General features: G+C 37.3%; 1 protein-coding gene across 6 annotated transcripts in view; it reads left to right on the top strand.

Annotated features, from left to right (window-relative positions):
• The window catches only part of PTPN4 (protein tyrosine phosphatase, non-receptor type 4 (megakaryocyte)), a 120,466-nt gene that overhangs the window by 69,858 nt on the left and 35,158 nt on the right, over positions 1–15,450 (top strand). For all 6 annotated transcript variants that reach the window (XR_001411683.1, XR_001411684.1, XM_014939629.1 and 3 more), the window contains 2 exons: positions 6,294–6,466; positions 10,492–10,560. Coding sequence is in view for 4 of the 6 variants with exons in the window: in XM_014939629.1 (XP_014795115.1) it covers positions 6,294–6,466; positions 10,492–10,560 (242 nt within the window). In the remaining 2 variants the exon portion in view is untranslated. The remainder of the gene's footprint in view (positions 1–6,293; positions 6,467–10,491; positions 10,561–15,450) is intronic.

Here is a 15,450-nt window from a genome sequence, read left to right as displayed (position 1 = left end):
TAACCTTTCTGTGAAGAATGTGTATGTTTCACTGCTTGTGGTGTGTGTTTGGTACCCTGTAAGGCACCATAGGACCACTGCATGTTTAATTCAGCAAGAAATGGATTGTTCCACACCTCCAAGAGATTAGTCTAAACCCATCACAGTCATATCACTAGGGAAAGATGGAGGAATTAATTAATAATACGACTATGATTTAACTTATCAGATCAGTTAGAAGGTTTTGTGCAGTTCTTACAGCTGAGAGGATTTGGAGGCCAGAAATGCAGTTACTGATTAGATAAAAAAGATGGATGCTAGGCAGGAAGGCATCCTGAGTACTATTGAACTATTCCAGATTTAGAGACAATGTGGTTAAACAAGAAAAATAGATGGAGGAAACACCTGTTGTGTCAGATCAGGCCAATGGCCGGTGACTAATACTAGTTCTGAAAACAAGAGCCAAACTGTGTATCTTAAAAGCTGATCCTTTAAAATGAGGCCCAGGAGTTTGCAAATTTCACAAATGGAACTACCTGTCCACATGCAGACACTTTGTTGTGTATTAGTTGACAGAAGTTTAACCTGTGTGCTTGGAGCAGTGTGAGTAGCTATCAGTTCAGAAGTGGGGTAACAGGAGTTAGAGGATTTGGGAGGAATTATGTGTAGAAATAAATTAACATTAGCTATTGCATGAAATAAACAGGAGTATCTGTCAACATGAGCAGACATCATGCACCGTGAGCAGAAAAATAGTAATGATCCGAAAGGGGGGAGGAAGATTTCCTAATCGTAACACTGCAGGAGCTGTAGGCTAAGTCTCAAAGGCAAACTGATCTCTGACAGCCCAGAGGTCAAATTTTGTCTTCATATCAGTGTGTGTAACTTCCAGTACAGTTGCAGGCAATGTGTTTAGATGTGAGATGAGAATTTGGGGTTTTATTTGGAATTCAGAAATTATGAACTATGTTTTCTAAATCAGAACTTGAGGAAAAGGCTGTAATAGCAGAGTTTGGGACCTTGAAGATTGAGATACCTAAATACAAAATTGGATTGAGTACTGTACTTGAGTGTTTTCTGTATTCTCTGCAGGAAAAAAAAAATATCTACATATAATTGAGGTTAATAGAAATATAGCTTTCTCATCTTGTTTTTTTTTCCCTGTTTCTTTTTAATACTCTGCATATTGTTACTTGCACCGGAATGTAGTATATGTAACTAATGTAATTTCTCTTCTGAGACATCTTATCCAAGCCAACAAATTTAAAAGCCTTGTACTGTTTTTCTTTAAACTCTATGTATCAGATGAAAACTGGTGGCAAGAACTTCATTTTCATTCATTCCAAGTCATGAATATCTTAAGATCAAAGCTCAAATTTGCCTTCCAAAGAAGGCATACTTAAACTCATTTTTTAATCAAACCTAATATTAAAATTATTTTCAGAGTTACTTTCCCTGAGTAGACTTGTAGGATAAGATTCATCTCACCTACATTCAGCTTCAGTTAGATTAAAAGAACATGTTTTCTGTTTCATGGTAATTAGCTAACCAAAGCTAATCATTAGACTTCCTCCAATAGTAACAAGACACGTGCAAAGGGTGAAAGATCTTGCATGAATTGGAAGCACATTTTAGGATGGATTAAGTTGCTCTTTGTTGATATATGCTTACTTTTGCTGTCACTCCCATTAACAATAAAAGGAGCCTAAATGGCTCTTTTTCAGCAGCAGAAACTAGGTGAGGTGACTCAGTGATTGTATGTTTGGTATGTAAAATATCTCTGCTCTAGTGCTTTGAGTGTATATTTAAAAGCACCAATTTATGATATGGCAGTGAAAATACATTCATGGTATGCTGATGATGTGTTTCAAAGTCCTGTGTAAATATATAACAAATAGTACAGCTGAGTAACCCTATTTATTCAGATGTAAAGCTGAGATGCTATAGGATATTAAATTAGTGGTCTTGGAAGAAGAATTTTCCAGTGTATTTATTTTTTCCAAGCTGGGCTATATATGCTTTTAAGTAGTTCGAAACAGATATTTTTCAAATAGTGCTTGTGAGTGTTGAGAGCTTTTAATTGCAACTGTCCTCAAAAGTTCAAGTGCCTTATCTTTTAATCGCCTATTAAATTTATTCCCTTACTTGCCATTGCTTAGAGGCATCAACATAAGTAAAGGATTATTTGCCTACTTTCAGTAGATTATATCTGTGTTTAAATAAATCACTTAAAGGAAGTCAGATGGAGCAGTTTAACGTCAAAGTCATTTTCCACTGGTAGCATAATATAATCTCGAATAGAAGCTGGTTGTGAATTCTGACAATGACACAGCTGGAGCATGCATCCACTGGAGTAGATTTTCTTTCCATTGTTTCTTTATGATTTTGTGGGGGGAAAAGAATATTATATGTATGACTTCTTCATCTGACGTTAGAAGCTCCCAGAGCCGTAGCTTCAACGGTGGTTTTTTTCACCATATTTTTTTTATTTCACATGCTGCTTCCCTTACACGCTTTGAAGCTGTTTGAGAACAATTCAGTAGTTTCGTTTTTCTAGATGTTTCCCTGAGCTTCTCTGGTTTTAGTTAGTTGTACCCTTGGCTGCTGTAGTGTCAATAGCATCAAACTCTTCATGCTGTCCAGCATAGTTTAGTGGTCTTGATTCTTTGACAGGCAAATAAACTGTTCAGCATGTTCTTTTGCTCTTTTTGGGCACAGATTTCCACTGAAAAATTACTTGAGTCTATAAAAAACCAATATGATAGGTTTTGTCCATGACTAAGACCTGGTTTCAGTGAGTGACCAAAATGAATATTTTTATTTTTTTTTTAATTATAGGTTATGTATCTGAGGTTTGTGCTTTGAATTTTTTCTTCTTACAGACTTTTAGAAAAACTGGGGCTAGAATCACAAGGTGGTGTATGGGCTTACCTGCCTAAGCACATACTTGATCTTAAGTAATGCTGCCATTCGTTAAATGACTGGATGATTGTTGCCTGATCCTATCAAAGTTTCTGCTGTTGTTTTTTTTGTGGGAAGAGCAGATACTGTTGGCACAGTCTGTGTTGCATTTAGGCTTTCACATGACTTTTGTCCACTGTTTGTGGAATATCTTGAGTCTCTGAAGCATCTGCAGCTTAGAAAGTGCAAGTCTTTTTGTCTCTCTCAGAGATGGGGGTAGGGAGTATTTGCTTTGTTCTGGGATTTTTCTTTGTTTCTCACTTTAGGAAAAGTGAGAGAAACCCACTAGAGCATATGGTTTTCAGTCCAGTTTTTCTGAGAACAAGAGATCTGCTCTGAAATCTCTTGTTTCAAGTCAGGCAAAGGTGGATTTGAATGAATGTCCCCACCCAAGTTGAATGTTCAAGGGCTGAGCTGTTGTATTTTCAAGGGCCACCAATATCCATTCTCCTTTTTTTTTTGGTTTTGTCTTTTTAATAAAAGCAACCACAAACATGAATTAGACTTTACTTTGCCCTGTCCCTCCAATCCCTTCTTGGATTTTATAGGTAGCCTGCCACATAGTGTACATTTGTAAGGTTAGGATTTAAATTAAGTTACATGGTGATATTTGGTTTACTTAGAGTTTCACCCTTGGGCCCTGAGCCTCGTCACTGGTATTGCATTCCAGCTGCTTCACTCTTCTCCCCCTCCAAGCAGACTGTTTTCTTTTCTCTAATAGGATTCATGGACACAATTAGTAAGACAGTCATTTCAGAGCAGAATCCAACTGTGACTCCCTGAGGCTTTCTTTTAACACTCTCAACAGAGCTAAAACCCTGAAATACCTGTACGTTGTACCATAGAGCAATCAGCATCTTCCTGGAGCCTTGTGCTATAAAACATTCTCATAGGCTGCAGTATAAATGTCCTGTTATTTTATGTGCTTTTGGCTGAAGTGTTATAAATGTTTCCTAGGGTTCTCAATGCCAAGCCCACGTTGATTCAAGCCTACTATTTTCAGGGAAAACAGGGGCAATCTTATTCTAAATCCAGCTACCAGACAGCAGCAGAACCAGGGTTTGCACCCCAGAGTCATCAGCAAAGATTAATTTCAAGGGCCCAACTTAGGTTTGGATATTACAGAACCTGCAGGGGTGGATAGGGAAAGGACAGGTGCACTCAGGAGCCAATATCTTATACTCTTCTTTACCTTAAAAATTGATTCTAGCTGTAATTGAGATGAAAGGTAGAGTTTGGGAATCAGTTCTCTCTGCACTGCAATGAAAGCCTTAAAAGCTATGAATAGAACTATTGTTAAGGTACCTTTAAAGCTCTAACACACCAAGTTCCTGTGAAAGTGCTGTTTGGCATTACAATTAAGCTGATCTAGCTACAGCTCCTCATGCTTAGATACCAGCTCCTCTTTCATGCTTCATGCCTGATCTAGTGATCAGATGGTGGCATAAGAATGGGATCATCTCATTCTCTGGAATACAAACTGGGGGGAAACGACAGGGTGGCTTAGATACCAGCTCCTCTTTCATGCTTCATTCCTGATCTAGTCATCAGATGGTGGCATAAGAATGGGATCAGCTCATTCTCTGGAATACACACTGGGGGGAAACGACAGGGTATTTTTTTTCCCCACCAACCCACAATTATAATGCTTTGAGTGACATAAAAATGCGCGGGGGGAAACGACAGGGTGGTTTTTTTTCCCCACCAACCCACAATTATAATGCTCTGAGTGACATGAAAATGCATGATCATCAGCTCATACAACTTGTCAATTTCTCTTTCCCAACAGTGTAAAAGGCTGAGAGAGCATTAAAATTTGCTACATCATGAGAACTTTTTGCTGGATTCTGAAATCTTAGCTGGTTTGTCTTTTACTGGATCCAGATGAGGCAGTCCATATTTTGACGTAGTTGCTCTCTTTCAGAATAGTGATGTTTCTTGTTTCTATTATTGTGCATTTACATTTTTGATAAAGCCTTTTTAAACTGAATGGGTAATGGACTTAGTTTCTGTTACCTTCTTTGTGACTTTTAATTTTTAAGTACTTCTGTTAACATGTCTTGAAAATACAGGGAACAGTTGGCAATTCTTGGAAATTAGGAAAAAAGAGAAGTAATTTTTATAAATTGAAGTAAAAGATCAGGTTTTAGCTTTTGCAAATAATTTCATCAATAGATGCTCAGAGTTTGCTGTTTACTTTTAAATTCACTTTATTCTTTACCCTAAATTCATCTTGTGGCTGAAATTACAGTGTCGTTCTTAGCTGTTAGACACCTTCCCAAATACAACACTGAGAGAGGAGTTGCAGGTCTATGCCCCAGTATACAGGGAACAGTTGGCAATTCTTGGAAATTAAGAAAAGAGATATAAGTAATTTTTATAAATTGAAGTAAAATATCAGGTTTTAGCTTTTTGCATACAGGGAACAGTTGGCAATTCTTGGAAATTAGGAAAAAAGAGAAGTAATTTTTATAAATTGAAGTAAAAGATCAGGTTTTAGCTTTTGCAAATAATTTCATCAATAGATGCTCAGAGTTTGCTGTTTACTTTTAAATTCACTTTATTCTTTACCCTAAATTCATCTTGTGGCTGAAATTACAGTGTCGTTCTTAGCTGTTAGACACCTTCCCAAATACAACACTGAGAGAGGAGTTGCAGGTCTATGCCCCAGTATCTCTGCAGATCTAAAGATGAGCTGGCCAGCAAAAACTTAACTTGGAAAAGGAGTTTACTGCTAAGTGAAAACAGCTAAGGAGTTGGGGAGGATTTAGTACTGTGAAGAGAAAGCAAAGTGCTGATGATGTTTTCTTACCTACAAAGGTTGTAATCAAGCTCCCTCAACAGGCAGAATAGCTTAGCTTGCTTTGCAATTTTGCTTCTTTCCTTCACCAGGAAACTAATTAATCAGTTAGAAGTAGATACATCAGTTGCTCTTGAGATCAATACCTGTTCCCAATCTCTGATTGGCACATGTGCATGACTGTTCCTTGTCTTAATTGTATTAATCTTGAAAGAGGGAGGCGTGTTGCCTTTGAGTTCTCAAATCACAGAAATTTTTAATGTAGCTTGAGTGCTACCTTATGGGACCATTTCTTCCCATCTAGGCTTATTTCAGTATCACTAAACAGACTGTTAACCTTTGAGCAGGCTCATTTTAAAAAAAGGGGAGGGAGGGGGAAATCTTTAAAGAAAATTTAAGACGTATTGTAAAAGGGTTTACAATACATAAATTTAATGTAAAATTAGAGAACCACTTCTAAAAGCATAATTAAAAACATGCTAACAGTATTTCTCTTAATTTCAAAAGTAACTGGGAATAATTTTTATCTGAAATAATTTTTTCTTATTTTTAGCATGAATCTAGAGAAACGTTACTGGGATTCAATATGGTGAATTACCGAGCATGTAAGAATTTGTGGAAAGCTTGTGTTGAACATCACACGTTCTTCCGTTTGGACAGACCGCTCCCCCCTCAGAAGAACTTTTTTGCACATTATTTCACTTTGGGTTCCAAGTTCCGGTACTGGTAAGTGCTGATTTGAAACGTATGGGAAGGAACATAGAAGAACAGGCAAATCATCAATGAACATAGGTAGCTATTTAGAATCTATATTTAAAAGGTGCCATAATTCAATTAGCATTTGAATCCTGCAACTGTTCCCCTTCCCTGTTGACCTAAATTTCAAATGGTGTCAGTAATTTTCTAGGATATTTTGGGCATATAATTGATGCATTATTAGTGGTCATTGTTGAGCTTGTACTCTGAGACTGTCTCTCAGGCTGCATTTCTTTACCTGCTTACCTGCTGCATTATGTTTATCTTAAAAATGTTGTCTCGGAACTTCAAAGTCTTTGGCCTGATGTTTTTGAAAACTGATGGTCCTCAGATCTTGTGTGCAGCTACAGCAACAAACCAGACCTAAATAAAGATCAAGTAGAAATCAATGAAATGAAGCTTGTACAAGTGTGAAGCCCACTTAAGCTAGATGCATACAAATAGGCAACTAGGTGAAGACAAAAGACATACATGTTCTGCACCAAAACCAGAAGTTTAGAAAATATGGATGAAATTAAGTCCATAACTTTTAAGAACAAACTTGACATAATAGGCAAAATCTTGGAGATGCAAAGAATACTGTAGAATAACTGTAATCCCCAAGTATAATTTCTGTTCTAATGGTGGAGTGGGTGGTGTCGCTTTTTAAAGTGTTTTATGCTTTTTATAAAAAAACCCAAACTTCTCAGTTCAGTAAGTGAGTTAAATGTCTCTGCAAGTAATGCAGAATGCTGATGGTTTCAATCATGCCTGGCGTAGAGTATAATGGAGCTACTACTAATCATCCCTCTAGAATGGCAACAGTGTCTGTGACGTACAAAGGGAGATGATGAAAAGCTAGAAAACACAATAACAGACTATTTCTGTTACACTTGTGAATTGCATAAATGTATGAAGGGGAAAGTAATTCAGTGGCTAAATTTTTATACCATCTGGTTTTTTTGACCAGCATTCACAGCACCCATTTGAGAAACAGCGTTCTGTGATCCTGAACAGTGTTTGAGACTTGCTTCAATGTTATTGTAGTGAATTTGAGGCAGCTTTTTCATTTCTGTAAAGATTTTGAATTCGAATCGCTGTGGTTACTATTACAGAATAGCTGTTTGATGATGACATTCAACTTATGTTAATGTAAGATGAAAAAGGGAAGCTGCATAAAAATGAAGAAGGTCATTAAAGTCAATGAAGCAGCCAAAAGGCTAGAATTTCTGCAAGTAGCTTGAGAGCTGTTTAGAGGCAGCAGCACAGTAGTTCCAGGACACACAAGGAGAGGTTAAGGGCACTGGGCTCATTTAATCTGGTGAAGAGGAAGCTAAGGGGGAATTTAGTAACAAGCCTAAAGCTACTTCAAGGGCGTTTTCAAAAATGATGGAGCCAAACTAGTGCTGGTAATGGCAGGTGGTAGAATAAGGGGCAACAGCCACATATTTCACCTTGAAGATTCTATCTGGACATCAGGAAAAGTTTTGGGGTTTTTGTTTTTTCTAGGAAAGTAGTGCGTTATTGGAACAAGTTACCCAGGGAGGTTGTGGGATCTCTATTTTTGGAGGCTTTCAAAACTTGGCTAGACAAAGCCATTGACAGACATGGTCTAGTGTTAGCAGGAAATTGGACTAGAGACTTTCAGCCAACATTTCTGTGATTAAAACGAACTAATAAAATACTAAAGTGCCAGGGCTAGACAGAATTCTCTCCACTTCTGAAAGAAATCAGAGACATGAAATTGTTGAATTATTAAATGTGTTATGTAATCTGTTAGTTCCATTGGACTAAAAGATTCTAATGGAGCAAATTTTTTTTTTAAACAAAACCAAAAAAGGTTCCAGGAGGGATCAAGAAAACTAATGTTGAGAAAATCTGACTTCTGTACACTGTCCTTGGATTTTTAAAGTGGTTCTAATCGTGTTCATCACTAAATACTCATTAAAGAAGTAAAACTGCCAAAATATGAAGAGTTCTAGTGTATTAGCGACTACTTTAACCAGATGGGAAACAAGTAGGTCCCTTCTTCACAACAAAGAGAAGTTACCACTGAAGTGATACAGGTTTTTGTACTAAAAGCTGAAGTTGGCTGGAGAAAGTTTCGGTGGTATGTTGCAATGATGTGTGAGCAGGCAATAAAATGGTAGGTTGAGTTCTGTGTCCAAAAATGCAAAATAATCTACGCAGGGAGAAAAAAAGAGGAGGAACATAAATAAGCTATTACTGTCCTGGAGCTTTGTTGTTAGTTCTCTGAAAACATTAATTATTAGTAGCTGTTAGAGAAAGGCAAATACAACGTTAGAGTTACTGGAAAGGAACAGGGGGAAATGTGGACGGCTTACTGCTTGTCAGAGTTAAAAATGTAACTCCAGGAAGTCAGCAGGCAGCATGTTTGAAGAGAGAGATTTCTTAGAATCGCAGCGTGGCAGAAGTTGGAAGGCAGCTCGGGACGCTCGTCTAGTCCAGTGCCCTGTTCAAACGGGGTCCACTATCGCAGGCTGCCCGGGACTGTGTCCAGCCAGGTTTTGAACATCACCAAGGATGGAAACTCCACACCATCTCTGAGCAACCTGAGCCAGTGTTTGACCACCTTCGCAGTAAAAGAAGTTTTCTTGTGTTGTGTGGGGTTTTTTGTTGTTGTTTTTCCCCCACTCTGTTTAAGTAGGATATCTCGTATTTCAGTTTGTGCCCATTCCTGTCTCTGGGCTCCCTTGAGAAGAGTCTGGCTGTTTTTTGTACTTCCCCATCAGGCATTTATATGCACTCGTTTGATCCCCCTGAGCCTTCTCTTCCTAAGGCTGACAACAGTCCCAGCTCTCTGTCTCTCCTCATACCTCAGATGCTCCAGACCCTTAATTGCCTTCATGGTCCTGTGTTTGAGTTAGGGGGCCCCTTTGACTTGGGGGCCCCTAGAACTTGACACAGCACTGCAGATCTTGTCTCCCCAGAGTTGAGTAAACCTGCTTTCCAGGCAGTTGGCCCTCAGCCTGTGTGTGGGGTTATTCTTCCCCAGGTGCAGGGCTTTGCATTTCCCTTTGCTGAATTTTGTGAGATTCCAGTTGGGCCATTTCTGCAGCCTTCACACATCCAGTAGTTCTGTGAAATTAATGTGAAAATAGTAAAGCATTCTTTGATTTCAGAGTGTGAAAGTCCCTTTAAGTGTCGTGGTTTGGGCTGGGCACCAAACAAATGACAGATTTGTTATTTCAGAGAATGCAGTTAGTTAGAAGAGACAACTAAAAAAGTAAAATTACTGAAAAGAAAATTGGTTCTGTTTTACCTTAAATAGGCAAGTGAAGGACAGAAAAGAGCAGAGTTTTAAATATCAGTATCATTTTAGGACATGTGGACTCTAACTCTGTGCCTTGGTATGAAGTTACAAAAAGAGGGAGTTTTGCTAGTATCTTGCCACCAATTTTTAACTGCTGATAGACACTCAAAAAAAAAAAGGTATTTTTTTTTAAAAAAACAGGCATTATGAGATAGTATAAAGGATCTTTGATTTGACACAAGACATCTGGTCCTATGTGAAAAGTCAGCAAGTTCCAAGTTCTAATCTTGGTTTTGACAAGTTACATAGAAGAATTCAATCCTGATGTGCTTATCATTTGATTTCTTCATGATATTTTGCTGAACTCAGTAGCGACTAAGTTATTAGCAATTCAGGGAATAGTTTAGGAGGAGTACGGAGGAGGTGCTGTAACCTTTGATTGTGGCTATGACAGGAAAGGTTATAGTGTGGTTATTCAAGGATCCAAGCAGAACTTTCTTATTGCTTTGGCTAAGAAGAAAAAGGAAGAGAAGAGAAAGCTTTATGTAATTATACTCTAATGGGAAAGATGACCTACGCCTACCCAAATGCTGTGTAAAGTTACACTGTACTGAAGGTAGCACAATTGCTTGATCGTGAATTTTGGGTTTTTTTGTTGAGATGGTTGAATTTGAAGCAAGAAATTGTTATCCTAAGTTTGTTGCATTTAGTGGTTTGCTTCTGGTTTTTTTTTTCTTTCCAGTGGGAGAACAGAGGTCCAGTCTGTGCAGTATGGTAAAGAAAGAGCAAACAAAGACAGGGTGTTTGCAAGGTAAGCAGTTTACATTTGTACAGGATCAGTAAGTCTCCTGTTTGTGTCTTTTAATATGTTATGGGATCATTGTTTTCTGTTTGCAAACATGTAAAATAAAGAGCAACTGTTGTCAACTGTTGCTGGTGCCTTGACTCAACCATATTAAGGAGTTTAATTTTGATATGGGAGGCTGTGTCTTTGAAGCAGCCAGAAATGGCAGAGAATCTTAGGATAGAAAAGTTAATAAGGGTATTCTTTAATATTTCCCCCTTCATATATTTTAAAAATTCAGGGTTGCCTTCCATCTGTGCAGTTTGCTGTTACATGTACTAGCCCTCTTTGTGCTGTCTATTGCAAGGAATGGCCTCTTTAGCTCTCCCATTACAATATTGAGTTACTGGTTGTGTTTTATCCCTGATAACAACCTACAACTGTACACACGTTGCCATTAGAATAAGGTACTGAATGTCTGATTTGGTGGGAACAGCTTTATCATCCCTATAGTCCCAGTGGGGTATTTTATTATGAAAAGGGAGTGAGCTGTTTCTGAAGGTATTCTGTCACAGAGTCGTTGGCGAATCATAGAACCTATTACTTAATTGTGTTTCAGATTCCTGAGGGGTTTAGTGATTACAAGAAAACAGTCAAGACTTAGATTTAGTTCTTCGTTCAGAAATTATGATACACTATTCAAAACTCAAACTGCTGCTGCATCCCTTTAGATCATTATTAAAAAGGATCCTCATGAGCAGGGAGCATGCTCCAAGGTTTTTTTTATCCTTATACTTTTACTGAGATGGTGAATGTCTTTTAGCATAGTTAACCCTTAAGGAACTCTGGAATTCAAATTTATGCTCGCAGACTTCTAGTAACAAAAACAGTTTAGTTAACACTGTTTTTCAGAGCATTGGTGAATTCTGTCTTGATTTCCTGCCCTTCCCCATCCACCCCCCCTCCCCCTTCTTTCCCCCATACAATATAACATAATTTGATTTTTTAGCTGATCACACTGTAAATACCCAGCTCCGTATTAGAATGGTTTGAGGGCAGAAGTACTGTGACATGTTTGTTCAACAGGTAGATTCTTTTGAAAACCAGTTTGTTCTGTGTGCTATAGAATTGGATCTTTTTACTCTATTTAGTTTACTTTGGGAGTCTGGTTAGATTTTTACTTGTCACAACACTGTGACAACTGAGTTTTATTTATTTAAATGACAGTTATGAGTCAGTTAAAAATTATTTTTTTTTTGTTGCACTCTGAACTTGGCAGTTTCCCACAAGTAAGTGTGGTGGAGGAGAGTCGATACTTGGTCTTGAGGAGGATACTTATCATTTTAGAAACTCTTATTCAGTAGATGGCACTCTTCCCTTTGAGTCAAAATTGAACAAGTGGTTCTGGGGTCACTTGTATTTTGTAATATATACTCTGGATAAAATTGACAGCCATGGTAGCCATGGCTTGCTCTGATGTTTTCTCAAGTCTTTCTGGCTTTTTTTAGCTAATAAAATACTTAGGTCTTCTGTCATCAGTAATTTTATTTTGCACTGTTGCTTTTAGATTAAGGAATACAGCATTCATCCTCACCTTTTGAGTTACTTAGTAATGTTGATGACTGATAAATGTCTGAGGCAAATATGTGTATGTCAGTGAACTGAAATTAATGGCCTATTGTAACAAATACACCTTGAAAAGCTTTTAATAGATCATCTGTTTCTTAGTTTGTCCTCCCTATCACAGTGTGCAATCAATCTATTTTCAATTTTGAAGACCTTTTTAGTGTTTTCAAGGGTGAAAAAATTTGAAATATAAGACGTTTCTAGAACACTATGAGCTTCAGGAAGGTTAACCGAAGAACATTATAGTTAATTCATTGTCTTCTAAACATTTATATTTCAAGTTGAAATACAGAGTAGATGTATTCATACAGAGGATGAATTTTACTTTTTAAGGTTTTACAGGTAGAACGTGGTTTTTGTTCCTGGAACCTGTATTTCTCTTTCTCAGCATGTCTTTCTCAGACAAAGTCGGTGTGTTGTTGAAAAGCTTTTTAAGCTCTCAATCGGGGGGCTTGTTTCAGTTGCTTTTGAAAGTTCTGGTGGGTATCAGTTGCCTTTTGTTCTGAAACCAGGAACATGCTAGCATTACAGTAAGGTCTTTCTTGAGAATTAAGTGGACACACAAAAAACCTTAAATAATTACTGTTGCTTTCATTATTACCACATCAGAAGATTTATTCAAGATCAGTTACCAAAAAAAAAAAAAAGTTTTCAGGTCTTTTTTCTAGAACTATTCAAATTTACATTGTTTTCTTATCAGTGTCTAACTAGAAACCGCCTTATTTGAGCTAACACTACCTAAGCAAATTTTGAGTCATTTCATTTTAAGAAAATAACACTGATAAGCTATCAGTGTTATTTTCTTAAAATGAAATTATTCAAAACATTGAGATGTTTTGAGTGATCTATTTGTTCTAAATTGGGGACTGGTGATTGCCACAAATACTGATCATCTGGTCTTTGCAAACTGAGGAGAACACAGATACAAAGCACAAAGCATGGAAATAAAATTTCTCAACAGACAGGTGAATAAAACAAGCAGCCTACAATTAGCAGGCTTAGCTGTTTGTCCTTAGGTTTTTACTTTAAAATTAGCTCAAATAGTATTCAGGGATTATTTTTTTTCCCCCAAATCATAAAAACATTTAAATATTAATTTTAAATAATGGAATCTATTACTATGAAGGAGATAGTCTGTAATAAATTTGATACATTTTGTAGATGCTGTTTTCTTATCATCATGCAGCACTAACCAGCATTTAAAAGACTGTTGCTGCAGTTGTTTAGGTATTTTTTTATCCATTTTCATTATAGCTATTCTCTTGGCCTCATTTGTTGCAGGATATTCACAACCCAAGAAAGACCCATAAGAATTCCCAGGAGCATAATAAAAGTGAAAGTAGATAATAAAAGTGAAAAAAGTTTGATCAAGTTGTCAGTTGAGAGATTTCTTAAAGAGCACTGTTGTCTCTTAGAGCCCTTGCAAATAGTCTGATTCAGTCCATTTCTGCTGGTGTGTACTGGAGCCGAGACAAGGTAGTTGGTGTGCATTGTGTGATAGTGAGCAGGTATCTCAGTCCATCATTTGTATTTGCAAACTCCCTATCATTAAGTTGCAATCTCTCAACAGACAGGTGAATAAAACAAGCAGCCTACAATTAGCAGGCTTAGCTGTTTGTCCTTAGGTTTTTACTTTAAAATTAGCTCAAATAGTATTCAGGGATTATTTTTTTTCCCCCAAATCATAAAAACATTTAAATATTAATTTTAAATAATGGAATCTATTACTATGAAGGAGATAGTCTGTAATAAATTTGATACATTTTGTAGATGCTGTTTTCTTATCATCATGCAGCACTAACCAGCATTTAAAAGACTGTTGCTGCAGTTGTTTAGGTATTTTTTTATCCATTTTCATTATAGCTATTCTCTTGGCCTCATTTGTTGCAGGATATTCACAACCCAAGAAAGACCCATAAGAATTCCCAGGAGCATAATAAAAGTGAAAGTAGATAATAAAAGTGAAAAAAGTTTGATCAAGTTGTCAGTTGAGAGATTTCTTAAAGAGCACTGTTGTCTCTTAGAGCCCTTGCAAATAGTCTGATTCAGTCCATTTCTGCTGGTGTGTACTGGAGCCGAGACAAGGTAGTTGGTGTGCATTGTGTGATAGTGAGCAGGTATCTCAGTCCATCATTTGTATTTGCAAATTCCCTATCATTAAGTTGCAATCTCTGTTTCCAAAACCTAATTTTGCTTCAACCGTGCATTTATTCAGGTTAATGAAATAATTCCTCAGTTGCTTTAAATTGTGATGTAGTCATTTGTGATGTAGCTGCAGATTTGTGTACAGGTTTGTCTCTTGGTCTGAAGCAGTAGTTGCCAGTTTTGCTGAGAAACGCATTCCCTGTACTCCTTGTCAAAATACAAAGCAAGGCTGAGGCTGCAGGTTTTATTTCTTTTTGGGACAGAAATGATTTTAAAGATTCCCACCTGTATTCCCAAACAATGCCCTCTTTCTTTCCCAGCTCCTGTGAGAATTTAGCACTTCAGGTGTGGGACGCAAAACAAGTTCTGTCTTTGAAAGCTTTTGTGCACTGTAGCTGAGCTAATGTAATTTGTCGTGCTTTTTTCTAGTTGCATGATGTAATTTCATGCCTACTTGTTTTTTTGTCTTTGATGTATCACAGCTTGTAAGACTGTTCTTCATTTTGGGGGCAGGTAAAGTTTTCAGTCTCTGTTCCCACTCAGGTAGAGAGGAATTCCAGCTTTTCAGAAATGTCTCTGCAGATATACAAAAATTAATCTAAAAATAGTTTGGTCTGTTAACCAGCAGTGCCCTGTGCTGGAGTGCAGTGGAAGCATCCAGACTGAGCAGACAAACATGGAATTTAGGATTTCAAAGTTCATCAAAGCATTTCAAAAGTTTTTCACAGCTTGCTTCCCCCTCCCATCTCCAGCTGCACTCTGGCATGAGAAAGTTATTTGAATATTGTAAAGAATTAGTGACAGAGGAGAAATTTGCAGGAATATTTCAGTACATATCTTAAATGTTCATAAAAAAAATAACTTCTTGTTAGATTTAGAAGTGTTGGCAGGAGAACTATCAAAAAGCCACAGCACTGAGAAGTTCAGTGCTACAGTGTGGTAATTTTTTCTTTGAAATTTCTGCAAAGACAGGAAATGGAGGCAACAAACATGAGTGGGTGGGACTCTGAGGTTAGAGCTGTTAATAAAATAATTGAAACGAACCTTTGCTGATAAACGCTGCAGCTGTTTATCATGGTAGTAAGGTGTTATTTCTGAAAGATCAGACCCTATCCACAGTAAAAGGTGAGTTTTCTTAACATGGGG

This window comes from Calidris pugnax, unplaced genomic scaffold (genome assembly GCF_001431845.1).
Source record: "Calidris pugnax isolate Ruff unplaced genomic scaffold, ASM143184v1 scaffold21, whole genome shotgun sequence".
Lineage (NCBI taxonomy): Eukaryota > Metazoa > Chordata > Aves > Charadriiformes > Scolopacidae > Calidris > Calidris pugnax.
Note: the sequence above shows the minus strand (reverse complement) of the source record. Positions and strands in the feature narration are given on the sequence as shown.